The sequence below is a fragment of the Mauremys reevesii genome, linkage group 24, assembly GCF_016161935.1.
Source record: "Mauremys reevesii isolate NIE-2019 linkage group 24, ASM1616193v1, whole genome shotgun sequence".
Lineage (NCBI taxonomy): Eukaryota > Metazoa > Chordata > Testudines > Geoemydidae > Mauremys > Mauremys reevesii.
In genome coordinates, this window is record NC_052646.1 from 5,273,964 (window position 1) to 5,301,594 (window position 27,631).

At 55.2% G+C, this 27,631-nt stretch overlaps 1 protein-coding gene across 2 annotated transcripts; it reads left to right on the forward strand.

The window, feature by feature from the left end:
• ANKRD35 (ankyrin repeat domain 35) lies at positions 1–27,631 on the forward strand. 2 transcript variants are annotated; one of them, XM_039512171.1, is made up of 15 exons: positions 1–224; positions 2,245–2,250; positions 7,057–7,187; positions 9,413–9,507; positions 9,987–10,051; positions 12,145–12,202; positions 13,263–13,333; positions 13,542–13,648; positions 14,254–14,438; positions 15,839–15,876; positions 16,642–19,020; positions 20,908–20,997; positions 21,497–21,562; positions 22,447–22,555; positions 26,106–27,631. In XM_039512171.1, exons 1-14 carry the CDS (start codon positions 207–209, stop codon positions 22,507–22,509), a joined length of 3,372 nt encoding a protein of 1,123 aa, XP_039368105.1. In that variant the 5' UTR covers positions 1–206; the 3' UTR covers positions 22,510–22,555; positions 26,106–27,631. The 2 variants fall into 2 exon arrangements, with proteins under 2 accessions (XP_039368105.1, XP_039368104.1); XM_039512170.1 differs by lacking the exon at positions 1–224 and having other exon boundaries at positions 2,212–2,250; positions 9,413–9,501.

Below are 27,631 nucleotides of genomic sequence, written 5' to 3' on the forward strand. Positions count from 1 at the left end.
GCAATAAAGTACCTGGCAGTCCCGGGTGACGAAGGAGGCCTGCAAGAACTTCGAGCACACAAAGCCCCAAGTTTATGAGGGCTACGGCCGAGCAGAGCACCTCAGACCCGATCCCAAGCGTCTCGGCTCCCTGAAGACCCTGGACGTGACAGAGCACCTAGGACCAAAGCCTTGCAGTGGCGTAGTAGCTGTGTTGGTTGCAGGATATGAGAGACACGCGGCAGGTGAGGTGACGCCTTCTATTGGACCAACTTCTGGTGGTGGAGGGGACCAGCTTTCGAGCGTCACCGAGCTCTTTCTCAGGGCTGGGGAAAGTAACCCGGGTCTCCACGCTAAACTCAAGGAGGGAGCGATTGTTGGGAGACGCATGTTGTAGGAGACCACTCAAAAACGAGCAATTAACACCTCTGCAGTCCTAGGACAATGGAAGGTTAGTAGCAGAATTTAATTTGTGCCGGGCTTTGCCGGGCTCACCGGTGCCGCTCCGGCACCAGCCGGTGTTGTCCTAAATCCGAAAGTACCGGAGGCCACGCCATGTGGAGGACACCATCTTGCTCCTCAGATGGTGTCCTCCACGCAGTGTGGCTTTGCATGCACTGTGCCTGAGCCCCGGCCCCTCGTTCTTTACAAATGAAGGCGTGGTTAGCAGGCCGTGGGGCGTGCTATACATGGTTCTAATGGGCCACAGTGTCTCAGATCAGTCCCTGGTTTTGAGCCTCCGGCAGAATGGAAGTTCCCAGGCTCGTCGGTGGAAGGGGCTGTGCGGGTTTCCTTTGTCATGGGGACGCCCGTGCTGAGACCCACCAACCGGCATGGCCTGGTGGCTAGGGGCTAGAATGGGAGTTAGGACTCTAGCCCCTCGGTAACTCAGATGAGTCGCTTCTCTCAACTCCCCCTGTGTAATTACTAAACCCTGTTATCTTCTTACAGTCTGGTTCCCCCGATCCTGTCCTGCAGAGGGAGGGGTGCATCTCACCTCAGCTGCCCTGGGGTCACGCTGCCCTCTGGGATTCATCTGGAAAATGGCCCTCGCTGCATGCCCGTCCGTCTCTCCCCATCCTGTGGAGCACAGGAAGGACGGCGCATTGGTGAGGGGGCCAGGAGCGCTGGATTCCTGGCGCAGCTCTGCCACAGACTCGCTGTGAGAGCTTGGGGACGTCACTTAACCGCTGCGGCGCGATGACGCAGCTGTTAAAAACAGGAGCAATGGTCCCTATTTCCCAGGGGTGCAGGGAGGTTAAAAGCTGGGGAGGTGCCCAGATACTACGGGGATGGGCACCAAATAAATATGGAAATTGGTTTCCCAATCTACCCATCTTCCTCTTGCGTGGGGGTGCTGCCCTCTGCTGGTGAATTATTTCATGAGCCAGGCTCCTGGCCCGGCCCGGAAATTGACTCAGTTTCCCGAACAGTTCCAGTTTAGATGAATCAGCTTGTTCCCAAAAAAACTCCCAACCAGGGCTAGTGCGTCAAGGGGGAATGGGTGTATGCCTGTGTGTGCGAGTGTATCTCAGGGTACAGGTTGCACAGAGCCCATATGTTTTGGGTGTCTAACAATGCCATGTCTGATCTCTACAGAGCCCACCAGGCCTCCTCTGTGATGTCCAAGCAGGTCAAACAGGGGCAGGGGACTTGACTGGCTTGGAAGTTTGATCTGTGTCCTCTCGGCATGTGTTGTTCCCCTGCTCATCGTCCGTGCGGACTCTGCTTAACGAAGAATGCGAACCCTGGCGCGTGGTCCCGGTGCCGCCGTCGGCCCCTGACGCTAACCGGCGTCTCTAATGGCGCCGAGGCTGCAGTTGCTTCTGGGGGCATGGCAGGAAACGTCTCTCCTTTTAAACCCAGGAACGAACGCTCTCGGAGACCAGATCTCAGGCAAGCCCGGGCTGGGCCTGAGCCATCAGCAGGTGCGCGGGAGGCGGCGAGGGGAGGGACGAGGCTGGCCCTCCAGGCAGAAGGATTAGCTTCAAACGCTCCCCAGACGCAGCACGCCTCCTCCCTTTGACAGCAATTACCTGCTCGGCAGCCGGCGCTGAGTCCCTCTGGGGCACTGGTCCTCGCCCGGCCCTCCTCCACGCCGGGGACCCCGGCCCGCTCTCTCGGGCCCCCGTCCTGAGAAGCCAGGGCTGCGGCTTGGGGATGGTGTGAGCCCGGCGCTCGCCCTGGTGCTGGTGGGTTTCTCGACCGCCCTGGCGCAGGACGGCAGGCACCATGAGGAAGATGTTCTCCTGTTCCACCTCGCAGGTCGCGGTGAGTCTGATCTTCCCCTGGCCCTGAGCTGGCTGGCGGGGCGGGGCTGCGAGCCCAGTGGAGGGGTCATTGCCCTAAGACAGGAACGTTACCGCGTGCAGAAGAGCCCTGTGCCGCAGTCGCCTACGGGCGTTGTGCCCACAGGACCCCCGTGGGAATAGCCCCGTGCCTACGCTGCCCTCCTCGGCACTCGCCCCATACAATGCGTATGCAGGTTCTCCCAGTGCCCGCCGCACCCGCCAGCTGTTAAGGGTTCTGCCCCCATGTTGCTAAGCAGGCAGGGGGGGCTCAGCTTGCTGGGAGGAGGGGGCTCCCGGGGTGGCCAAAGACCCGGAGCCCCTGCGCTAGTCTCTGACCATAGCCCCCTGCTGCTGTATGGGGTGGGAACCGCGCCGTGCTCTCCCCTATAGGACTGGCCCGCGCCAGCAGCATCTTACGGAGCTAGTGCTTGCGGACGGCATGTCACAGCCCGGCCCTTCTGCCCCGGACTGCAGGGCAAGGCTCCTCCAGGCTGGGGCTGACTCTGCGGCCGATGTTTGGGGGCGGGGGTGACGGGAGAGGACGGACCGTCCAATGGTCAGAGCGCTAGCTTGGTCCCACGTCCATTCGCAGCTCTGCTCCGGACCCCTGCTGTGGCCTTGGCCAGCATCTGAGGGTTCAGAGCAGCCAGCAGGGCCGGTGCCCCCGAAAGCAAGAGCTCAGAGTAGCTAGTGAGGCCCTCGGAGCCTGTCCCCCTTTTGCTTAGGGGGCCACCGGGAAGCAAATCAAACCAGAAATCTCTCTGCACGGAGCCTCTCTCCCTTTGTTCGCTGTCGCCCCCAAGCCTCGGCCCCTCCTGCCCATGGGGTGAATGCCATGCAGTTCCCAGCCTGTCTCCGCTCTGCATCGCACGCAGCGATCTGGGTTTGGCAACGGGAGCCTGGGGAGGCAGCATCCGGGCCTGACAAACCGGAATGGCGGAGTGGGTTAATTACTCAGGCAGGGCAGCCAGGGGCTGTTGCATCTCCAGGGTGTTCCCGGGCTTGGTACAGAAGCCAGGGGCCAGCCCCGGGGGGGTGGGGACGTGAAGCTGTAAAGAGCCCGTTGGGGGCTCAGTGTTCTCTGCCCCCCACCCTCCGCAGAAGTTACCCCAACACCTTTGCCTTGTGGCTCCTGCACCCAGCAGTGCAATGAGGCACTGCAGGGTCCACCGGGGATCTCCAGTCACTTGCCTGTTAATAGGTATTGGGTGCTGCACATCTGTATCAGGGACAGATGTGTTGGTCCTCTGGTCCCACATCTTTAATACACTCCATAATAGCGAATAACCAATTAATAATCATTTCCTTTCATATCATCCTGAAGGATCCCAAACTTCTTTACAGACAAGTATCGTGTAATGATCCCTCATATGCACATGTTTGCCCTCTGCTGGTTGGAATTGGAACTGTGTGTCATGGACCCTATACTGCCAAAAAGTTAAGGGATATTCTCCTTCACCTAAAGTGGTAGGGGGATGGGCCTCGGAGTGGGAGAATCTGAGTTCTAGTCCTGTTTTTGCTGTGAAGATCCAAGTGGCAAAGGATTGTTTACAGTTAATTAGTGTAGGCCCAGTTTACCAAACGCCATGTTAATAGAAGGTTGGTGATAATAATTTGCATGTCTATGGCATCGTTAATTGGAGCACCTCAAAGTTCTCTACAACCACGTGTTAGGGTGTGACTGTAGGGGGTAGGGAAGCATTATTGTCTTCATTTTCCAGAGAGGGAAACTGAGGAACAAAGCAGTGAAGTGATGAGTAAGTGGATGTGGTAGGCATGGTCCTGATGTCCAATGTTATGTGCTAAACACGTCACAACCAGAGAGTCCTGCTCTAACCATTAGCAACGCTTCTTTCAAGACCTGGGAATGGAACCCAGGAGTCCTGTTCCCACTCTAACCATTGGATCACACTCCCTCCAAGGTATGGAATCACTAGACCTCATTCATATGCCCAGCAAAACAAGCGAACAATTGCTTGGCTTCTCTTGACTGTCAAGAGACAAGGTGGGGAAGGTAATATCTTTTACCTTGTTTCACTAATATCCTGGGACCCACAGGGTCCAATTACAGTGCATGCAAGACACAAAAAGAGCAGGTAACTAGCCCCCGTTCCCTGCTCGTACACTCTAACCGGGCATCCCACCACATGGTGATTTTCCCACTGCAGCCCTCATCTGGGATATGGGGTAATTAGGATTTGAGCAATCATGGGGTGTGTTGTCCTTGTGTAATAATACACACACACACACATGCTCAAAGTGTGTAGGCGGGTGTGGAATGTTAATCACCAACTACCCAACACTCAGGCTCTGCGGGTCCATTAATACTCCATGCTTGTGCAATGATTAGGGCCCGAAAGACCCAGGGTTCAGTCCCGGCTCTGCCACACACGCCCTATGTGACTTGGGCAAGTCATTAAGTCTTTGTGCCTCAGTTTCCCCTCCCTGCCTCATCCGGGGTGGGTATGAGGATAAATGCATTAAATACTGCGAAGTGCTCAGATACTGTGGTGGTGTGAGCCAGATGAGTACATCAGACAGACAGATTCTGATAGTTAAAAAAAACAGACTTGGAGCCAAATTGAAGCCCCCGTGTAAACAGATGCGACTCCAATGGATTTGCTCCCATCTGCTCTCCCATGGCTTAATTTATCCCTGTGTTTTCACCCCCCCCCAGGCCAAAGTTGTCTGTGAGGGAGTTAAGTAGATGGGGAAACTGAGTCACAAAGCATGGAAAGGACTTGCCCGAGACCACAGATGATGATTTAAAAAAAAATCTAGCTCTTCTATAGCAACTTTTCATCCATAGATCTTAAAGCCCTTTTGCAAAGGAAGGCGAGTATCATTGTCACATTTCACCCAGTGTGGAAACTGAGGCAGGGAGCGTCTGGTTCTCGCTGCTGAGCTCAGCCCATTAGACTGCACTTGTTTCTCTATCTTATGTCTTGAATGATATACAATTCTGGACTGATTAAGATGACTCACTGCATTTGGTCTTTTGATCTGATCCTTCTCTCTCTTATTTTAATACTCATTTGGGCAATTCCTGTGTTAATTAATACACCAGAACGTCTTGTGTCATGTCTCTTTAGCAGCTGGTTAAACACCCGCTTAACCACTCAGCACTCGCTAAACCCGGGTGTAATGCTGACCTGATTCTACAGCTGCCATTGCCTTTTCCTGCCATGAAGATGTCCTGCAGCTTTCCTGATTACGCATGTCTCGAATAAGAAACATGACATTTAACCAGAGGGGCCAGCTATTACCGCTAGCGCTCTACCACATTCATGGTCCGTTTTAGTCAATTTCACAGTAATAGGAACTTAAAAATCATAAATGTCATGATTTCAGATCTTTAACTCTGAAATTTCAGGGTGTTGCCATTGTAGGGGTCCTGTGCCAAAAGGGTGTTGTGTGTGTGTGTGTGTGTGTGTTGGGGGGGTTACAAGGTTATTGTAGGGGCATCAAGGTATTGCCACTCTCACTTCTGCGCTGCTGCTGGCGGTGGCGCTGCCTTCAGAGCTGGGCAGCCGGAGAGCGGCGGCTGCAGGCCGAGAGCCCAGCTCTGAAGGCAGAGCTGCCGCCAGCAGCAGGGCAGAAGTAAGGATGGCCTGGTATGGCATTGCCATCCTTACTTCTGCGCTGCTGCCTGCAGAGCTGGGCCCTCAGTCAGCAGCCGCTGCTCTCCGGCCGTCCAGCTCTGAAGGCAGCAGTGCAGAAGTAAGGGAGGCACGGGATGGTATTGTCACCCTTCTGCGCTGCTGCTGGCGGATCGCTGCCTTCAGAGCCGGGCGCCTGGCCAGCAGCTGCCGCTCTCCGACCACCCAACTCTGGAGGCAGCACAGAAGTAAGGGTGGCAATACCATGGCCCCTCTACAATAACCTTGCAACACCCCCATGACCCTTTTTTGCATCGGGACCCCCAGTTTGAGACATACTTGTTTCTCCCCATGAAATCTGTATAGTGTAAGGTAAAAGAACACAAAACACCAGATTTCACGGGGGAGTCCAGATTTCAAGGACCGTGATGCGTTTTTCACGGCCACAAATTTGGTAGGGCCCTAATTATCGCTAATAAACCCCTAGGGAATGGCACTCCTGATGACAAGCATGCAGCTATAAATAGGCAATTGGCAATCCTTAGCTGAAAGGTGGTGTGTATTGTAAAGGCACCATGTTTTCTTTGTGCATCACATGCACCGGAATAATAGCTAGTGTCTTGAGAGCCAATGAACTGTCACTCTCCTCTGTGTTATTCGCTGCCTTTGGGAGAGCAGGAAACTGAGGCACAAAGGAAGCGGCGGGTTAGTCCCAGGTTACAGAGGGGCTCGGCTTCTGTAGAAACTGGCCTGGACACTCCTCACATATTTGTGGTTTGCTTTAGATTAATCTCTAAGGAAAGCCACAGAGGGTTGGGGGAGTGTCCGGACGAGTCTTCACAAGCTTGGTGATGCCCTCGAGTTAATTTGCAGTCAACTCACTGGAGGGAAAAGCTCCAGTGTAGACGTACTCAGGGAGTAGGTAACAACAGTGGGTTTAGAACTCAGGCCACCTTGCTCCCAGTCCCCTGTTTAGTCTTTGCTCAGCCATTCTGCATGCGGAGGTGGGGGCTGCCCTGGCTTGTAGGGTGATTCACTGGCAGCTACAGGATTAGAACTCAGGACTCCTGGCTCCCAGGCCTGTGCTTAGCCCGTAGGATGGAGCCCTGGCTCTGTTTGGTCACGCGGCCCTATCTCCTCCAGCCCTGCCCGCTCTCATTTTCTCTGTGACGCTCTCTTCGAATCAGGTCGAGAGCTGGAACAAACACGACCAGAAGCTTTTCGAAGCCGTCGAGAAGGGGGACGTGGGCCGAGTTTCCGTCCTGGCTTCCAGAAAGACCGCGAGACCCACCAAGCTCAATGCCCTGGGCCAATCTGCGTACGTAAGTTTTCTTGGCCTCTTCCCTCCCACTAACCCAGCTGTTTTTCTGTTTCTAACTGTACCCTGAAGGCCGGTGCTCAGGTGGTTAATTCCCACCAAGCCAGGACAAAGCCCAGCTCCCTTCCAATCACATCTCCCGACCTATCGAGTGTCACTTTAAAATGGGGACATAGGATTTGCTTCATGCACCAGATCATAACACTGGCCTATCGGGCCAAACATCCCTCCCACCCCCATCTTCCTATTCCAGCCCAACCATTGGCCAATCCAGTCCAGCATCCCCACCTCCTGCCATAGCACACCTGCCCGTTGACAAGTGGGGTGGTCTTGTGGCCAAGGCATTGGGCTGGGACTCAGGAGACATGGCTCTGCCATTGACCTTGGGCAAGTCATGGCTGCTCTCTGTGCCTCAGTTTCCCCACTTGTAAAATGGGAGAACAATCCTTTCTCCCACCCTTTGTCTGGTCTATTTAGAGTCTAAGCTCTTCAGGGCAGGGACTCTCACTCTGTGTCTATACAGCAACCAGCACCTTGGGACCCTGATCTCAGCTGGGGCCTCAAGTTGCTTCTGGATTTTAAAAAGAGGAAGAATAACTAGAGCATGAGGTCTGGTTTCCCTCCCTCCTACTGTACCAGAGCAAAGCTTTGATCTCATCTAGCCAGCTGTCTCCAGCCCAGCTATTCCTGGATCCTGCCCCTAACAGAGATCACCGCCTGATACGTTGAAGGCCCGGGGTAGCGGGTGGGGAACGAAATCCCCATAATGCATCTGGCTAATTCTGTGATGCAGCACATGGTAGCGGACCGTTCCTGAGCCGCTGGTGCCCTGAACCACAGGACTTGACTGTCCCTATCTTACAGCACATGCCCGCAGATGTTATCTCCCATTAACCTGAGCAATGTGCGGCAGTACCGGATGGCACTGCCGGTTGTGCAGCTGGTGCTGGTTGGCAGCGCATCAAATGATGAGCAGCATTATGATGAGTAACCCCTTCACCCAGTAAAGGCTGCATAGACACGGCTGCCACTGGTGCCATAGGTACTAACTAGATCTAGGAATAGAACCCAGGAGTCCTGGTGCCCTGCTCCCTGCTCTGACCACTTGCTTACGCTCCGCTTGGACCTGGCTCCTCATTCCTGGTCTAATCAAAATAGCTCATGCTCCCCTGCCAGGAATAGAACCCAGGAGTCCTGTTCCCTGCTCTAACCAACTAGATCCCACCTGTTAGAGAGCTTATTCCTTCACTCTCACCCTTCCCTGGTCCTTCTCGCATGAACAGAGAGCAACAATACCCGACGTCCGAAGGCACAAACAATTCGATGTTTATTGGGGTGAACTTCCAGCAAGCTTAAATTCAAGTTCCTTTTCCTTATTTTCGAATCCTAACTTACTTCCTGTTTGCCCCTAATTTATATAGTAATATTTTCAGCTAGACCTTAACCAATCAGTCTCCTAAAATTTACCTAACCAATCCTAACGTATTGTAACATGATTAGCTAACCAATTATATCTCACCACCTTAATTAGTTTACACCCAGCAAAATTAATTATACAGCAGACAGAAACAATTACAGAACCAGACAGAGACCATGCAAATAAACATACAAAACAATACAGAAGTGAGGATTTCACAACTACATCTATACAGACATAAGGGGTCTCCAGCTGTGTCTATTGATAAGTGAGTTCTTACCAGACAGAAAACTATCAAACTAAATGTCTAGGCTCTTCCCTTTCCCTGGAGGTGATAGATCGAATCACCTTCCTAACAGCCCCAGATTGCCTTATTTTAATATGACTAGTGTGGAATGTGAGGACGTGACCATACATTTCCCAGTTTATGGCTGCTAAAGAAGAGAAGGCCACTACACAGAGAGTGATTTTTTATTCTTTCTTTTATACCTCTATAACTAGCTAAGTGATAAGAATACACCTAAATTCTTAAAGTATAGGCCTTTATAGACAGCCTTGAATATCTATATCCTACCACCACCCCCTTCCCAGAGGTTGGACTAGAACCCAGGAGTCCTGGCTTCCTTACCCCTGATCTAAGCATTAGACACATGAGGGATTCTCCCACAGGCCTCTCTAGGAAGCCAGCTGGAGTGTCTCTTGGACAATGACTTTAGGGTGGAACGTTCGCGGCTCCCCAAGAATGTGGCTCGCTGGGTGAGTTTCTCGCTGTGCCCGCAATGAGTCCTGGCTCTCCGCCTCTTTGCAGGTTCCATCTGGCAGCTTCCAAAGGGCTCACCGAATGCCTGACCATCCTGCTGTCCCATGGGGCGGAAGTCAATGAGAAGAATGATGACGGTACGGGTAGGGATTTCCCTGGCTCGGACGAGGAGCAGAGAGTGCAGGACTGGCCTGGACGGATGCTCCATCTAGGCCAGTGTTTCCCAAACTTGGGATGCCGCTTGCGTAGGGAAAGCCCCTGGCGGGCCAGGCCGGGCCAGTTTGTTTATCTGCCCCGTCCACAGGTTCGGCCGATCGCGGCTCCCACTGGCCACAGTTCGCTGCTCCAGGCCACTGCAGACCCTGGCTCTGCCCCTGGGCGTGGACTGAACCTGCCCGCCACAGTCAGGATCTGTTACTGGGCACCAGGCATGTTGAGCCCGGAGATGAGTCCAGGGGCTGATCGGCCTCCCACCCCCTCCCCAGGAGAGATTAAGCTGTTTTCACCCCTGCTCCATGCACCCACAGTCACAGACACCCACAGTCACAGACTCCCCAGCTCCGGACAGGGCTTAGCTTTCTGTTCCCGAGACGTGATGCTCTCCCTTTGCTCTGCTCCCCAGGCAGCACGGCGTTGCACCTGGCCACCATCGCCTGCCAGCCCCAGTGCGTGAAGGTTCTGCTGCAGGTAAAGATGGCAAATAGCCCTCCCGGCCCCCATGCTCTGGGTGGGGCACTGGGGTGTTCCCCGCTGGGGTCTCAAGCCATCAGCTGGACAGCCACAGGGTCCATCTGATTTCCTTACAGACTCACTTCAGGTTCACTGACAGAGTCTGTAGGAGGCTGCAGCAGGGTCTGCTGGTTGGATCAGTGGCCAGGCCCTCTTGGGTTCTCCTCTGAGAAAAGATGGGCTATGGGTCTAGTGGTTAGAGCAGAGTGGGGACTGGGAATCAGGATGCCTGGGTTCTATTCCCGGCTTTGGGAAGGGAGTGGGTTCTAGTGGTTAGAGCAGGAGGGACTGGGAATCAGGACGTCTGGGTTCTATTCCCGGCTTTGGGAAGGGAGTGGGTTCTAGTGGTTAGAGCAGGGGGGACTGGGAATCAGGACGTCTGGGTTCTATTCCCGGCTTTGGGAAGGGAGTGGGTTCTAGTGGTTAGAGCAGGGGGGACTGGGAATCAGGACGCCTGAGTTCTATTCCCCGCTTTGGGAAGGGAGTGGGTTCTAGTGGTTAGAGCTGGGAGGGGGAATGGGAGTTAAGGGCCTGGGTTCTATTCTTAGTCCGGGTGACTTGTGGAGAGTCCCTTCCACCACTCTGTGCCTCAGTTTCCCCAACTGTGAAATGAGACTGATAGACCCTCTCCTTCCATTCGACAAATGAAGATCGTGAGAGGGCTGTGCCTGTGATTCACAAGCGGCACATTGGGAGCTTGATGATCCAAACCAGGCGGAATTCAAGCTAAACTGGGCCGGGATCAGCTGACAATGCACAGCCCTGAGCCGCCTTGTGCATTTCAGGGACGAAATGAGACCTGAAGCTGGACGTCTGGGTAGGGGGTTCCCTGTAGAGAAACTGGGTCCCTAACTTGGATTTCTGGGAGCACTGGTGGAGCTGCAAAACATGGAGGTTCCCCCAGATCTAATCACATTTTCTAGCGGGGGTGGAAAATGGTCCCCTTCAGAGACCGGCATGCACAGGTGCAATTTCTACTCTCCGTTACCCCACTGTTGATCCGGAGTAACCCCAGATGTAGAGGGAGCTGTTCTGCATTTCCCCCCGCAATACCAGAGGTCAGAAACTGGGCCCCAGACTCCTCCTGGCTCTGTGGGTGGCATCCCACGAGGCTACCGTGCCCTAGCCCAGCCCAGCAGTGGCCATGCCCCATCTCCTGGCATTTGAGCTGCTCAGGGGCTAATCGGTTCCCTCCGGCGTGGCAAGGTGTGGCCAGGGAGTTTCTAGAGGTGACAAGGGTAGCAGTGGGTGAGACAGAAATGTAACAGGCGTGTCTCTTAGCTCAGGGCAGTGAGCAAATTCCTGCTTGACGACTTACTGTGTTGGCTGTTTGGCCTGTGAGCAGCCAGCAAAGCCCCTCGAGATGAACAGACGCCTTGGGATCCTCTGAGAGAAGGTGCTGGGGAGACGCGGGCAGTTGTTCCTGAATTAAGCCCTTGGCTGCCTGGATAACTAGCCCCACTTTACCGCTGGGGAAGTGGAGGCTGCCGGACAGGTGGGGTTTGGCTCACCTGAGGTTCTGCAGTGAGTCAGTGCTGGAGATGGGGAAACGAGATCTCCTGTCTTCCCAGATCTGTGCTGGGCAGCACTGTGGGGCCTCCATTGTGCTCGGGGCTGTACAAACACAGCCAGAGACTGTCCCGACCCCAACGAACTGGGAGGCTAAACAAAGCCAGAGGAATGGTCGTTATCCCCATTTTACAGATGGGGAAACCGAGGCAGAGATTTTTTTTTAAAGTGACTTGCCTCAAGGTCACGCAGGGAGTCCGTGGCGGCCTTGGGGCTAGAGTTTAGGTGTCTGGAGTCTCATGCCGGTGCCTTAGCCACTTAATTGAGGGGCATCATCTGTCCTGGATACCTGGAAGCCGTGCTTGGCTCACCCCAGGGTGAGGGTTCCTGCTGTGCCACGTCGGCTGGGCCATGTCTCGCTCTGCGGCAGGAGGTGGGTCTGCGGCTCTGTGCTCTACCCCCCTCCCCCGGCCCATTGGTGCGGGGGGAGGGAGGTGGCCATTCTCACGCGCTGCCCTCACGACCACGTTTGTTCCTCGCAGCACGGTGCCAACGAGGACTGCGTGGATGGGGAGAACCGCACCCCCCTACACTGGGCCGGTGAGTCAGTTCCGGGCGGCGCAGGCTGTCGGGCAAGGGGAAAGGCTGAGCCCCGTCCGACACGCGTGTCATGGCAGATCTGCTAATGGGGCTGAGGGGTGAGGGGCTCAGAGCCAGGTTGATCAGCCTGGGGAGGCTGAGCCTGGGCTCCTGGAGACAGCCGGTGGGGGCTGAGAGCTGGCTGGGGCCCCATCTCCCAGCAGGGAGATCTGATGAATTCCCTCCCATCACGGTTGTCTTGCTGCCGTGCAACACGAGTCAGGTCTCCTATGGGCATCCCTAGAGTCTTCTCTCTCTAGCCCTCACCATCCCCATACGTGTCTGTCTGTCTATCGCCGTGCAAACCTGCCTGCCTGCCTGTCCCCTGACGTACCTCTGTCCACCTCTCGCTCCATCCCCAGACATGTGTCTGTCTGTCTGTCCATCAGTAGGGATGGGATGCTGACAATGTGCAGTGCCCGCGCATGTCCACTGGGTGTCGCCGTTGCTTAGGTGACAGACAGCCAGGGGCCATATGGACCTGGAAAAGGCTGATTTGAGTGTGGGCGAAATATACCAGTCCCTACAAGCCGCCCGAGTCCCCAGGCTATTGCCCTGCAGCGATAGCGGGCAGGGAGCCAGACTGCAGGAGCTGCATCAGGGCAGTGGATTGTGTTCCAGCCATTCCCCCCACACCCACCTTCAAGGAGAGGACCCGAGCGACCAGAGATGTGCCCAGTCCCATCTAGTCTCTAGTCCACCTCTTTGGCCAATGCTGCCTGGCTTGCCTAGTCTAGCTGTAAATTTCCCATGGGAGATGCCCTAACAGATCTAGCTCCCTCCCTCCCCCTCCTGGGGGTTTAAACCCACGTGGGGAAATGACCCTGCTCGGGTCTCGCCTCGCCTGAAGAACTGCCCTGTGCAGAGAACAAGGCCCCGGCTGCAGGAGGTCTCGAGTGATGAAGGTCAGACTGAAGACTTCTTCCTTCACTGGCCCTTGAGAGAGGGCGTACCTGCAGCCGGGGCCTACGGGTGGTGTGTCCCTCGAGCACTGACCGCTCCTTTTCCTCCTGCCCTGCAGCCTCCTCGGGGTGTGCATCCAGCGTCCTGCTCCTGTGCGACCAGGAGGCCTTCCTGGATGTCACCGATAACGTGAGTGTAAAACCCCCTTCGGGACAGGGCCCGGTGGAAGGACCCTCACGAGGGCTGAAACTCGCTCCCCATGTGGAGGGCACAGGCCAGGGGCCTCATAACCTTTGCAAGGGCTCGGGGAGCCGGCTCCCGGCCGCTGGGTGCTGGGAAGCCGCGCTGGCTTTGGGTGGGGCTCCGCCACGCAAACCGCCTCTGCTGTACCTTCCAGAACGGACGCACGCCCCTGATGATAGCGGCCATGGGGAACCATCCCGCCATCTGCTGCCAGCTGCTCCAGAGAGGGGCCAGCGGCGACCTCACAGACAAGGACCAGAAGTGAGTCTTGCCTGGGCTCTGAGAATAAAAACAGCACTGGCACCGGGGGCATTGTGGGGGGGGGTTCCCCTGGGAAATCGGGGGGAGCAGTTCCCCAGAGGCATTATGGGTGTTCTCACCAGGGAACGGGGGAGAGGGGGAGGGGGGGCAGTTGTCCGGGGGCATTGTGGGCATTCTTGTCTCGTCTCACCCGCTGTCCCCAGGTTTCACGAGGTGGCCCCCAAGGCCTTTCAGAACTTGTGGGCCGTGTGGGACAGCTGGCTCAGGGGGACTAGCCTGTTATTACAGGAGTCCCCTAAAATTTCTCAGCCTGGCCTGGGGGCCGGGACCACCCGAGACGGGGGTCATGACTGGGAGTCAGGCGCTTGCAGCCAGCCTGCCGTACCTGTATTACTACCTGGGGAGGGGTCAGGGCTAGACAATAATGGGGAGCCCCAGGTTGCCCCCCCCCCACCGTACAGGAAAGGTTAAGACCTGCTGCCCTAAATGGGAGCTGCTCCAGTGGGCCAGAGCAGAGAGGGCCACTTGAGGGGGATTATCCAGGTGGCCTGGCTGCAAGGGGTGCCCCTGGGGCTCCCCAGAACTGACCTGACGCCCCCCCGCAGGACTGCTCTGATCCTGGCCTGCGAGAGCTCCAGTGTGGAGTCGGCCGAGTTGCTGCTGCGCAGCGGGGTGGATCTCAGCCTGGCGGACAGGACGGGCCATGACGCCCTGCACTACGCCCTGCAGTCCCAGAGCCGCCCGCTGAGGAGGCTGCTGCGCAGCGCCCTGAAGAAGAGGAAGAGAAGAGGTGAGGGGGAGGGGCTGCTGGTTTTGGGGTCAGGAAGGGATTGGGGTGTGGGGGGGTTCACTTTCCTGTGCAGCACAGGGCACGGGTCCCTGGCTGGCTCGAACTAGAGTAACTGGCAGATCCTCGATCACTTGGAGTCTTTCCATCAAGATCGGACAACGTCAGTAACGCAGCCAGAGGTCGGGGGCCTGTCACAGGCGCTGGGGGCCAGGTTCTGTGGCCTGCTATGGGCAGGAGGATCTACAGGATCACGATGGTCCCTTCCAGCTGAACGTCTAGGAGTGGCTGAGCTACCCAAAAGGCAAGGCTGGCACAACCATCAGAGATGAATGCAAGAAGCTTGCTTGGGGTGGGACACGTCTCCCACTCTGGAGGATGCTCCTAAAGGACTTGGGCGACCCTCTGCTGAGAGCCATTGGTAACATGGCAACAGCTAGTTAGTAGGTAGCATTTTACTTCATTCCAAGATGCAGAAATGCCTCTGAAAGCAGCAAAAACTGTCCCCCCCCCCCCAGCTTCCACCTCCAACTTTCCCTTTGTGCCTCTAATCGGCTCCTTTGGTTGGACTACACCCAGCCTCGCTTGGGCAGGATATTGGTTGCTTGGGTTTTTTTTTTTATAATGCGTGTTTGTTTAGTTCATTTGCAAGGAGGTCTCCAGCCTCCGGCAGCTTCTCCAGATGGTTTTGATTTCTAAAAGCAATAATCGGGCTTGGCGGGACTTGGCGAAATGTAATATCCAGGGGACCTTGTCTTCGGCGTTCTGCCTGCTAGGCTTTCGTTTCCATGGCGACTGCCTTATGGATGAGGGGCAGGGCCAGAGCCAAAAAATAAACCGCCGGAACGTTTCCAAAAGAATCTCAGCAAGTTTTGTCGAGGATAAGAAGAAAGCGTTGCACGTAGGGAGGAAATTCAGCCTCGTGACTAACGCACAGGACTGGGAATCGGGAGATCTGGCTCTGCTGCTGGGTGACGCTGGGCGAGTCACTTCCCCGCTCAGTGCCTCAGTTTACCCAATGGTGGTGTCCAGTGTTTTAAAGCCAGGGTCTGGAAGTTGGAACCCCCAGGTTCCAGTTCCACCTCTGGGGGGGAGTATTGCCTTGTAGTTAGAGCAGAGGGTGTTTTCTAGCTAGCTCTAGGATGGGAGTGTGCTCCCACGGTTGGAGTTGGGTTCTCCTGGGTTCTATTTCTGGCTTGGCCACAAATTTGCTGAGAGATCTTGGCCAGTCACAGCTGTTGTCATTGGGGATGATGCACTTCTCACCTTACTAGCTGAATTCCTGCTTGTCCAGAGCTGGGAGATCCAGAAGGCAGGGGCTGCCCGAGGGCAATGCAATTCTCCACTCTGCGCTACGGAGAGCTTTAAAATTTCATTCAGTGCTTTTATTTTTCCCCTGGCAGAGCACGGACCCAGCCGTCAAACAGGAGCCACTGCACAGGTGAGGAGAACCCTTTCGGGGCCAGCCAGAGACAGCCTGGAGGTGTGTCAGGGCTTCTTGGCTGCGTTATGCATCGATAAACTCCGCAGTCCCTGGTTACTCACGGAGGATTGGGGAGAAGTTAGATTGGATCAGGGCGGCCGAGAAGCATCAGCCCTGATTGTGCTGCTGTTGCTAGGCCTGAATCCGAGAGCTTGATTCCCCAGCGCCAACCCCTGGTGGTGTCTGCAAAACGGGTGCACAAAACCGCTCTTCTCATCTGCTGGGGTTTTCTGCACTGGTGTAAATGATGGAGCAAGGGGCAGAACTGGGCCTTGTCCCCACCAATTTGGTTCACGTAGAATGCCAGCGAGAGCAGTGATTTTCAGTCCCAATCAGCCGAGGGGTAGATTAGAACTAGCCACCTAAGGTATATTGGGAAGGGAAAAGGTTCCACCTCCTAGTACCCATCCTCTTGCAGAGTGTCTGGCTGACTTTTGTCCTTGTTGTTTATAGGACAGTAGCACCTAAAGGTCCTCAATGTGCTAGGTGCTGCACATACCTACAGGGCAGGGGGTTCCAAATTTGTGCTGGCACGACTCCATTTTAATAAAGTCTTTCCTGTCGGGATCCCGGACAATCTGGAGGATGCCATTTTGAAGAGCAAAATGGCGTCTTCCGTGCAGCGTGACCTCGCACCCACTGTACCTGTGAGGTCACACTGCGCGGAGGACGCCATTTTGTAGTACCACTCCAATAAACTCATCTGTTCTGTGGTGGTTCCAGGTGACCGCCGAGCCACCGGAGCACAGCATCAGCAGCACAACCTTGCAGAGCGAGGGAGGCGGAGACACCGACGGGGATGAAGAGGATCTCGACGCCGAGGAGTGGAGGTGTCGGTACGAAGACGAGCAGACGAAGGTCCTGCAGCTGGAGGAGCAGCTGGTGATGAAGGCGAAGGAGTGTGATGCCCTGGCGGAGGGGTGCAAGGTGATGAAGGAGAGGATTTGGGAACAGGTGCAGGAGATAAGCCAGCTGTTGCCGGAGAGGGCAGATGAGGGCAGGCGGGTGTTGAGCCGCCGGTACAGCCGGGACACCACGGAAGAGGACTATTACCTGAACCTTTTGGCTGAACAAGTGCAAGAGCTGAAGAAGAGACAGCAAGAGGCAGGGAGAGGAGGAAGCCAGAACGTAGCAGTGAAGGAAGAGAGGATACAGTGGCCGGGGGAGGAGGAAGAAGAGGAGAAGAGACACCATCAGGAGGAGTTGATGCGGCTCCAGGCCGAAGTGGCCACGGCGCTGGAGGGGAAGGAGAGCGCGACGAAGAGGGTGGTGGAGATCGAAGGCCATCTGGAGAACATGAGGGCGGTGATCGCCGTCTACGAGGCCAAGAAGCGGGCCCACAGTGAGGCACTGGAGCAGCTCCAGGCTCGTGTTGCTGAGCTCGACGGCGACAACCAACGGCTACGTGGGCTGCTGGGAAAGCAGCAAGGAGAAAGCCAGAAGGCAGGAAGGCAGGAAGTGGATCAGAGAAGGCCCAGAGCCGCTCTCTGTGCTGAGCTAGGCCAGTTCCTGTCATGGATGAGGGAGGCGGCTGCCAGAGCACAGGAGGAGAAGGCCGCGGTCCTCGCTGAAAATGAGGCTCTGAAGAGGGAGGCAGAGGAGGCCCTCGGGGGCAAATTTCACCTCGAGTCGGTGCCATCAGAAGCCATCAGGAAGAGCATGGCCTCTTGGGAGAAGATGGTGATGGGCTTAGAACATGCTCTGGCCAAGATGGATGAAGCCAACTCCAGCTTCCTGGAGAAAGCCAGGCCTCTTCAGGAAGCCATCGCAATCCCTCAGAGCAAGCAGGAGTCAGGGGTCTTGGTAAACGGCATGGTGGCTTCCCAGCTCCAGGAGCTCAGAAATGGCCTGGAGCAGCATGAGGAGGAAAGCAATGTCTTTAGAGATGAGGCTGAGTCTCCACTGAGACAACCTCAATCCCTGGAGGAGCTGGAGAAGGGCAGGATGGAAAAGAACCAACTCCAAGATGGCCCCCATGGGCAACTCAGACCTAGGCTGAGGAATGATTCTGTGGAAACCAAGGGCCAGGCCAGGAGGAGAAGCTCTGACCTAGAGAAAGAGGTGTCGGACCTCAGACAGAACAATGGCAGCCTCATGAACGAGTTGGCCCAGCTGGGCCAGGAGAGGGAGAAGCTGCAGGATGAGCTCCAGCGCCTCTGGCAGCACCAGAAGGAGGGGTCTCCCCAAGGAGAGGCGCAGGGCCTGGTGGAGGAGCTGAGGCAGAGAGTGGCCACCTTGTCCCGGGAGCTGTCAGCTGAGAAGGAAGAGACCAAGAAGCTGAGACTAAGGCTAGAGACTCAGAAGAGGGAGATGGTGGTGCTGAGGGACAGCTTCCTCAAGCAGATGATGGGAGAGGCCAACAGCGTGGGAAGCCAGAGCCTCAGCACCTGCATCTTGGAGGAGCTGCACTGGAAACTGGACAACCTGGTGAAGAAGCATAACGAGGCCCTGCAGCTGGTGTCGGAGATAGAAGAGGAGAGCCAGGTGCTTGGGGGCGACCAGGGTCCCGCCGTGCAGTGTGAGGCTATCGATGCCTCCGTGGAGGGCGAGAAAAGCCCTCAAAGCCACAGTGTCCAGGCCCTCGGTCAGGAAGCGTCCGAGACTTTGGAGATCGTTGGCGGAGAGCTGGTGCTTGAACCCTGGCGTTGGGTGAATGAGCTGGAGAGAGATCTGTGGGAGCTGAAGGAGGAGCTAGAGGCAGCTCAGGCCACCCTGGGCGGTGAAAGCCACGACGTGACCAAGCTGAAGCAGATGCTCGACCGACTGCCTGTGAAGGTGGCAGAGTTGTGCTCGGAGGAGGAGGAGACCCTGCGGATGCATGAGAAGGCCTGGAGCTCCCTGGCGCTCCAGACTCAGGCTCTGGAAGAGGAGCTGCGAGCCCTTCAGGAGAAGCATGAGGAGGTGAGGGGGAAGTCCGCCCAGCGAGAGGAGGCCCTGGCCGCAGAGAAGCATAAGAACAAGGACCTGCTGGCCAAGATGGCGGAGCAGGAGAAGGAAGCAGGAGAGCTGAGGGGGAAGTTGGAGCAGCTGGAGAGAACCATCCAGAAGCTGAACAAGAAGGTGGAGGAGCTCTCCAGGACCTGCCAGGACAAAGAAGGGAAGGTAAGACCAAAGAGACCTCTGGAGCTGGCCAGAGACCTATTAATGTAGAAGAGCCTGACACAGCACCCATTGAACCAGCAGAAAGACTCCCATTGACTTTGATGGTGGCTGAGATCTTCAGCTGGTGTAAATCAGGGTAGTTTCATTGTCTTCAGTGGAGCTACACTGACTTACACCAGCCAGCGATTTGGCCTCTAGATTTAAGAGGAAAGGACTGAGGGTGGGGGGATCTCCACATACTTCTCAGCGGGATCGCCTGCTTCCCTGGCACGACATCCCACAGCGAGTCCCTGGCCTTCCATGTCCAGCTTCCATGGGGTTTGCAGGTGTTGCTCCCAGGGCACAAATCAGCCTTGCGATGCTATTGGTTGAGATTTTCGAAGGGGTGGGTTAGATACCCAACGTGCCTGAATCCCATAGCCGGCTTGGAGCGTCTCATGCACTGGTCCTTTAAATGTTCTGGTCTGGATGCGATGCTCAGGGTTCGATTGTTAGCTCACACTGGAACATTGTCCCATGACAGGGGGTTTGCACCCTTATTGAAAATACCAAGGGACTGATTTTCAGTTGCCCATCAGTGTAAAAGATAGTACAACTGAGAATCAGGCCCTGCTGTGTTCTGCAGTATTGGTCCAAAGCACTAGAAGTGGAGAAGGGGGCAGTCATGAGCTGGTATGTAGAGATGCCCAGAACAACCCATTTGCAGTGTGCACTCAAGTTTTCATTGATCCTACCAGCCCCAGGAACAACCCTGCATTTTTTTGAGTGCCACACACTGGCACCATAGCTAATAACTGTTTATCTGCATAGAGCCCTCTGATCACAAGCCTTAGCCATTTGGATCATCGCTGTAAAAGTTCAGCAGAAACTGGCCTGAGACTCACCAAGTCTGTTTCACGAAGGAGCTCCTGACTCGCCACCCCATGGGAACAGCTGTCAGTCGTTCCCGAACCAGGCTGGATTCAGAGCCCAATGACTAGTGTCCCTAGCCTCTGTTTGTCAGAGGGTGGGGATGGACGGCAGGAGAGAGCTCACTTGATCATTACCTGTTAGGTTCACTCCCTCTGGGGCACCTGGCATTGGCCACTGTCGGTAGACAGGATACTGGGCTGGATGGACCTTTGGCCTGACCCAGTACGGCCGGTCTTATGTTCTTACGTTATCCCAACTCTAGTTCCCTGAATCACCCATTTAAAAAGCAAAGAGGACCAGGAGCACAGTGTCAGGAGCTATAGGTAAAAAGGATTGGGGGTCAGAAACTGGCTTCTCCCATGGAATGGAAAATTCTGTAAAACGTTCAATTTGGAAGCATCAGGTTGTTTTGTTTCAATAACGTCAGAACGTTTCATTTCAGTCCCATAAAGATATTTCATTTTGGCTGTCAGTCTGATTCACGTTGGTTTGACTTTCATATTAGATGAAAATATCACTGGATCAGATTGAATACCTATCGTACCTAAATATAGGATATTCATTTTCAGAGTTTCATCTAAGAGAACAGTCTACATGAAATGAATTGACACACATGTTGAAATGAAATGTCTTTACAGAAACTACACGTTTGTTTTGTTGTGTTAATGTCAAAAGTCAAAATGATTCAGATCGACTTTTTCCCCCCGTAAAAAAAGTCAGCGAAATTGACGCGTTTCTGCAAACATTTCAGTTTTGACAAAGCCGCATTTTCCAACAGCAAGGTGTTTCGCTGGAATATTTTTGACCAGATCTAGTTGGGGAAGGGGTTAGTTGCAACATCCTAGGGGCCAGTGGGTGTAAATTGGCCTAGCAACTTTGAAGCAGAGGGAAGAAAACTGATTTACGCCAGCGGAGGAGCAGGCTGTATGGAACCCAATCTGCGACGTGATGTTATTCTCTGTCATTGAACTGTAGATTAAAAAGCTGCTGAAGGAGACGGAGAAGCTTTCGGCAGAGATCCTGGCCCTCCGCAGCGAGAGTGCTCGTCTCCAGCTGCAGTCAGAGGTGAGTCGTGTGCTACCCTGCCTCTGTAGGAATGCTCTGAGCGCACGGCGTCTGCTTGCCAGGCCAGGTGATTGTGGGAGTTTTTACAGTGGGAGGTTCCAGTTCACCTAGGCGGTGCAGCATACTAATACCCAGCACAATAGTCATTCAGATTGCAAGTCTCGTCCATCCGCATTGCAGTCAGGGTGCCATTTATAGGTCTGAGAGGCAGCGTGATCTAGTGGGTAGATGCTCTGGCCTGGGACTCAGGTGACCTGGCTCTGCCACTGACCTCCTATGTGACCTGGAGCAAGTCCCTCTTTGTGCCTCAGTTTCCCCTCTCACCCTTTGTCTATTTCATTTGTAAGCTGTTGGAGGTCGGGGCTTTTTCTTACCCTGTGCATATGCAGCTTCTGGCATAATGGGTCCCTGATCTCTTCTGGGGTGCTATCCTAATAGAAATACAAACCCCTGCTGGCAGATTGAAACTCACCAGCACTGTCTATTTTTGCTTTCCCAGGTTAAGGAAAAAAATCACCAGGAGATTGTTACTATCTACAGAACCCACCTGCTCAATGCAGCCCAGGTACAAACCTCAGACGGTCTGGGTTGTATGGCTTCAGGTAGATTTCAATACATTTCTGCTCCTGCTGGTTCCCATAACCATTAGGTGATTCTCCGCAGGAGCTTAAAAGGTTCTCCCTGAACTCTGCTGTAACTGGCTTGAGACTCAGAGCACTGAGGTACTGTAGGCTAGAACAGGGGGGACTGGGAGTCAGGATGCCTGAGAGTTAATCTCCGCTCTCAGAGGGGAGTGGTGTCTGGTGGTTAGAGTAGGGGGAGCTGGTAGAGAACTCCTGAGTTCTCATCTCGGCTCTGGGAGGCCATGCGGTCTAGTGGGGTGAGTACAGTCCGGGGAGCCGGTGTGACTGGGCCCTAAATCCCCATTCTGGGAGGGGAGTGGTTAGTGGTTAGAGCACTGGATTGGGAGTCCTGAGTCCTATTTCTGGCTCTGGACACGCCTCCAGCCATTTGGAGCGACCCGGCCCGCGTGGCGGGTCACAGGGCTCATCAGGAGGTGCCTCGCACAGCCAAGGGGCTAGATTTTCCCAAGCTTATGCCCGGGTGCAGCGTCCCCAGCACTGCACAGCAATGAGTAGGGACGTTGTAGCCCTGCAAGCCACAGATGTCTCTCTGCTGGGGGACCAGGGCTGCCTGAAAGCGGGCAGCGCTGGGCGTGGATGGGGCAGAGCCAGGGGACGTGCAGATCTGACAGGTCCTGGCAGCAGAGGCTCTGCCTGACAGGCCCGTATGGATGGACGCTGGAGCAGAAAGGAAAATTGTTTTCCCCCGGGCAGAGCGTGTGAGGCAGGGCTGGCGGTGGGGTGGGTTGTCCAGACCATGGACACCAGCGTGTTACACAGCCAGAGCACAACACGCTGATCAGGGATGGGGTTTCTTCTGGCTCAGGGGTTCATGGATGAAGAAGTTCACTCGATGCTGCTCCGAATCCTGAGGGCGAAGGACGAATGAGCTTTGCCCCCCTCTTCCCGGGAACTAGGATCTGTCTTCTGTGCAAGTGAGTGTGTCTGTCCGTCTGTCTTTCTCCCCGCCCCCCCCTTTGCTTCAGAGAAGGCGCAGCTCAGCCCGCTCTCATCGAATGTCCCCGTAAGGTCCCCATCACCGTGGCATCTGAGCTTCCGGGTGCTGCTTTCATACAAACCATCCAGCTGAAAGACTTTAAGTCACAGCTGGGATGCTCAGTGATCACTCAGCAGGTCCGGTGCTGGCAAGAGAGCTTCTGGCTGGGAAGCTCAGCCCTTAAAGGCACAGTCCTCAGTACAACAGCAGCACCCACCCCCCTACCTGCCCCAGCCTTGGAGCTGGCAACATTTTGTGCAGCTCCAGGCCTCTCCCCGTCACTGCTTGGGGGAGAGGGCGGTGACTGAAGTTTATGGCGAGATACAAATCATTTGCAAATGAGCTCATTCAATCATCTGCGTTATAGGGTCACACATGGAGGTGTGCAAAACTTGGCAGCTCGGTGTCTGTGAATCCCTGATGGGGCAGTACCTTAAGGCCACCCCTCTCCCCAGCGTGGCCCTGCCCTGGGGATGAATCGTGGCCCTGGTCTCACTGAGGCAGTGTTTGTGGGGATCAATCCCAGCCTGGGATTGTGCCATCGATGTAGTGCTGTGAAAGGGCCACTAGATGGCGGGGTGGGGCTGTGCGGCTCAGCGGGGCATCATGGTCCTTGAAGCCCCCCAGTATTTCTCAGGGTCAGGGCCGTATGGGTCCTTTCACAGCTGGAGACCCGGCTTCGAATCGCAGGTGAGGCTGGCTAAGCATGAGCAGACAGAGCCAGAATGCCATAGACGACCAGGCCTGTAGATAGGAAACAGGTGGAGCGAAGCACAAACTAGCTGCTGGCACTGAACTGACCCCTTTGTAGGTGACATGTATATAGACATATGCTACTTCTGCTCCCATTTGGATGGGCTCAGAACTGCTCACCTGTGTGTCATATAGTCTCTACTGCTAATCACTTGTGGAGATTCTCCTTTAGTTCAGGAGACAGGGGCTTTTGGAGCAGGAAGTTTCCAGGGATCTGAGACAGACAGGAACGGACACATGCCACGTGATCTCTTCTAGAGCAGGGGCAGTCAGACAGGAAAGGGCCTGCAAGCAGCCTGAAGTATGAAGTGACGCCTCCATTCGGTACAAACCATCCCGTATAAGACAAGGCTGGATCAAAGCCTCGTGTTCTGTTTCTCTCTACTTACCTGGGCTCATCGCTGAGGCGTCTCAGGCCCAGCTTCATCCCATGCCAGTGCTGAGCCCGGCACAGGGAGTGCGGGGGGGAAGCACTGTGCTTCCCTTATCCTGGAGCTACTTCAGGCATCCCTGAGATCTGCCTTAACATAGCGTTGCACCAACTGAGGGGAGTGGCCAAGCCACGCCGCCTCCTAGCCCCACTGCACCTGGGCTCCTACAGGGCCGGTGAACTCAGCCCTCTAAGCTGGGAGGTATTAGCCCAGAGGCTGTACGGCCCCTTTGCACTGGTGTAGTCAGCACAGAGGGGCCACGGCATACAGGAGGCTCCTGCCCCCGGCGGGTCCCACAGCTGGATGTAGCTACCCCAGGAGGAGGCTGGGGAAGAGGTTTTTCTCCCATTCCATGTGTGGCCCCTGGCTCCTCGCAGGGCCCTGATCAAGGGGCAGCTCTCGACAGGGCGGCTGAGTTCACAGCTGTGACACAGGGCGTGGGCTGAATCTGGGTACATGCTGAGCCCTGGGTGGTGGGGGCAGGTCCGCGGGTACAGCTTGGTAGAAAGCTGGAAAGGCACAAGCCGCAGGCAGAGGTCTGGTTCCCAGTCACTCTTTTGCTGTGACTGGGGCCGGGACGGAGGGGGTGAAGGTGGCTTTAAGTCCTCTTTCCACTGCCTATATTGTGGGTCTGTGCAAGGCCCTGGCTGTCCCCCAGTGTACATTAGAGCAGCCTCAGGGTTGCTCTAACTTACAGGCTATTTTTCATGGTCCCTGGGAGATGGAGAAGTAGCACAGTGCTTTCCAGACACACCCCTGATCTGCCATTGATCCCTCATAGCTGCCATCTATGCCCAAGATCCACCAGCTGCATAGAGCCCTTATGCCAGCTCCATAGTAGCCAAGGAGGCCCCGCAGAGGGTGGATTCTTGGGGCTGTTTTTGCCCTTTCTAAGGCCCCTTTGAGCTGTCCAGAGCAGCACAACGTGTGCAAAAGCTGCAGCTCCTTCCTATCTCTTGCTCCGCGGAAGGGTGGCGACTGCAGGGTAGTTTGTTTGGCATGAAATTGATGCTCAGTGTCTCCCCCCTTTAAGCCCCCCAATAAAATCCCCACCATGAACGTGATGCGGGTTGGCCAGGCCGCAGAGACGTTCTGCAGCTGGAACAGACGCTGCGGCTGGCGGGCCGGCCACGCAGTTGGCGTGCGGTTTGGCACATCTGATCTCGGGTTGAACTTTAAGCGTTTCCATATGAGAAATGTGATTTCCCCAGGGGAAGGGAGGGGCCCCGTCACCCGGGAGCGGCTGAGACTATCGCTCATCCTCCATCCAGTGGGAGAGGAGCAGTGGGGGTTGCAGCTCAGCGGGCTGCAGATGGGGATGATTTTTATTTTTTTTTTAAAGTGACAGGGTGGCTTGTACGCAGGTGTCGTCTTCTGTGGCTATATTGCCTCTGCTTAGCCCCATCAGCACGCTCGAGCTCAGAAAGGGCCGGCCTTTGCTTCTCCAGGAAATCCCAGGGCGGCCCAGTCTGGGTGGCTCAGTGGGGGATGCTTTCCCCTCTCAGGCCGTCCTGGCCCTAGTGTAGCGCAAGGGGATGACTCGTCAAACCAAAGTAAACGCCTAAGGTAGATGCGGTTAACAGGGTTTAAGTGGGTGCACAGTAGGGGTGTGCACTGATTAATTGACATATCTAAATCAGTCAGGCTCATAGATTTAAAGCAAAAGGGATGATATGATGGGAGAGCCTAATTTTGGCAATTCATTGATCTTTGACTACTAGCGGTAAATATGCCCAGTGGTCTGTGATGGGATGTTAGATGGGGAGGGCTCTGAGTTACTACAGAGAATTCTTTCCTGGGTGCTGGCGGGTGAGTCTTGCCCACATGCTCAGGGTTTAGCTGATCGCCATATTTGGGGTCGGGAAGGAATTTTCCTCCAGGGCAGATTGGCAGAGGCCCTGGGGGTTTTTCGCCTTCCTCTGCAGCGTGGGGCACGGGTCACTTGCTGGAGGATTCTCTGCACCTTGAAGTCTTTAAACCACAAGCCGAGGACTTCAGTAGCTCAGACATAGGTCAGGGGTTGTTCCAGGAGTGGGTGAGATGTGCAGGAGGTCAGACGAGAAGATCATAATGGTCCATTCTGACCTTAAAGTCTATGAGTCTATAATCTAGCGCACCCTTTCCTGTACAGACAGGGCCTTAGTCTCTCCCAGCACGCAGGCAGTTTTTGCTGCAATTGGTTTTGGCTGCAACTGACCTGGGTCCGTGCAAAATGACCTGCCTGCGGAGGTGTGTCATTAAACTGAAATGTCCATTTATTCCAAGGGCTGCAACATTTTCCAATGCCGGCTTCCCTCCATTTAGGAACATTCCAGGTAACAACCAGGAGACTGGAGGGCCAAGGCCACACCTTTCCAGCAGCGAGGATAGCGCTCGAGGAACCAGCTGACGCATCACTGGGACCACGTCTGCCACCCCACCGAGCCAGAGACCCATCCTCCAAGGATGTCAACGCAAGATGATCACCTCTGCAATAGCTTTGGTGGTTTTCCCCCCTCCCAACCTGCCTCTTCCCGGTCTCCACGTGCTGCTGGCTGAGCACTGGGGCTTTATTTCAAATAGCCCCAGAGATTTGAAATCATTTACCTTTGAAAGATGGGCCGCGGGGCAAGCGTCGCTTGTAACAAACAAGGCGCTGCAGCTGCTAGACGCAGTGACTCGATCAGCCTCTCGCACGCCTGGATACAGGACTAGAACCCAGGCCGTTTTGCGCCACAGTCCCCGCCCTCTACCACTTGCGCTAAAGGACAGCTCCCTTCCCTGCTTGTAGAGGTCGTTTCCTTATCTTCTCTGAGGGCACAGCTAGCTGAGAGCAACAGGAAAGCATGCACCGAGTAAACTCTACGTCAGCCTCCCTCTCGCTGCAACTGCAGACTGACGAGGCAGCCAAAGTGTTTGGACTTTGGTAGCACCTAGGAGCCCCCAGCATGGAGCAGGATCCCAGGGTGCTAGGGGCTGTACAACCACAAAACAAAATGACGGTCAACCAGGGTTCCTTTTCCTGCCTCACCTTTCCACCACGGGGCTGTTTCTGTTCATCGGGTGAGCAAGGTAGTGGGGTTTGCCCTTCAGACCAGGTTGCTGCAGGAGCGAATCAGGCTGAGTTGGCCATCGGATACGTTGCAGCAGTGCTGAACTCTCCAATTCAGAGGTGGGGGCAACTGAGACATCCGTCCTCGTTCTTTGCTTCCTGCTGGATCAGGACACAGTCTGATCCTGCTCCCATTGGAGTGAGTGGCCAAAATCCAATTGATTTCCAAGGCACGGGATCAGGCCTCTAAAAAGTAGACAGCTCCTTGGTGTGCCTCTCTTACATCAGAGGCTCTGGCTGGTTGGCTTTGCCCTTGCCTCGGTCCTGAGTCTGTTTGGCTGTGGAAAGAAAATGACCTGCTTCCAGATGTTTATTCTGGAACCAGGCTTTGGTGCAAGGCCAGATCCTTGTGGCTATCTGAGCAGTGCTGGGAGGAGCGGAGCACCGGGGGGAATGAAAGCGCTGAGATCAGCAAACAGAGGGAAGGGGTTTCCACTGAGCTAGGAGCTGAGAGACTCTTGTGGGCCTAGAATTTTGTCACATGGTCTCAGCCTTGCCACCTGAAAAAGACACTAGCATAGGCAGTGTTGTCTAGTGGGTAGGGGACGCGACAGAAGACCTGGGTTCTAGTCTTGACCCTACTGCGTAGCCTTGGGCAAATCCATGTTGCTGCTCCGTGCCTCAGTTTCCCTTCCCAGACTTTGTCTATTTAGATTGTAAATTCTTGGGGCGGGGATTGTTTCTTAGGGTGTGTTTGTAGCGTGGCCGCCCTCCTCTGGGTTGGGGCCCAAGGTGCTGC

Bases quoted from the DNA above. Each gene is read 5' to 3' on its own strand.
- ANKRD35 (XM_039512170.1), top strand. From the start codon at position 2,212: ATGAGGAAGATGTTCTCCTGTTCCACCTCGCAGGTCGCG. The intron at 14,439-15,838 runs GTGAGGGGGAGG...TTCCCCTGGCAG, and splicing joins GAAGAAGAGGAAGAGAAGAG to AGCACGGACCCAGCCGTCAA. The intron at 15,877-16,641 runs GTGAGGAGAACC...TGGTGGTTCCAG, and splicing joins AAACAGGAGCCACTGCACAG to GTGACCGCCGAGCCACCGGA.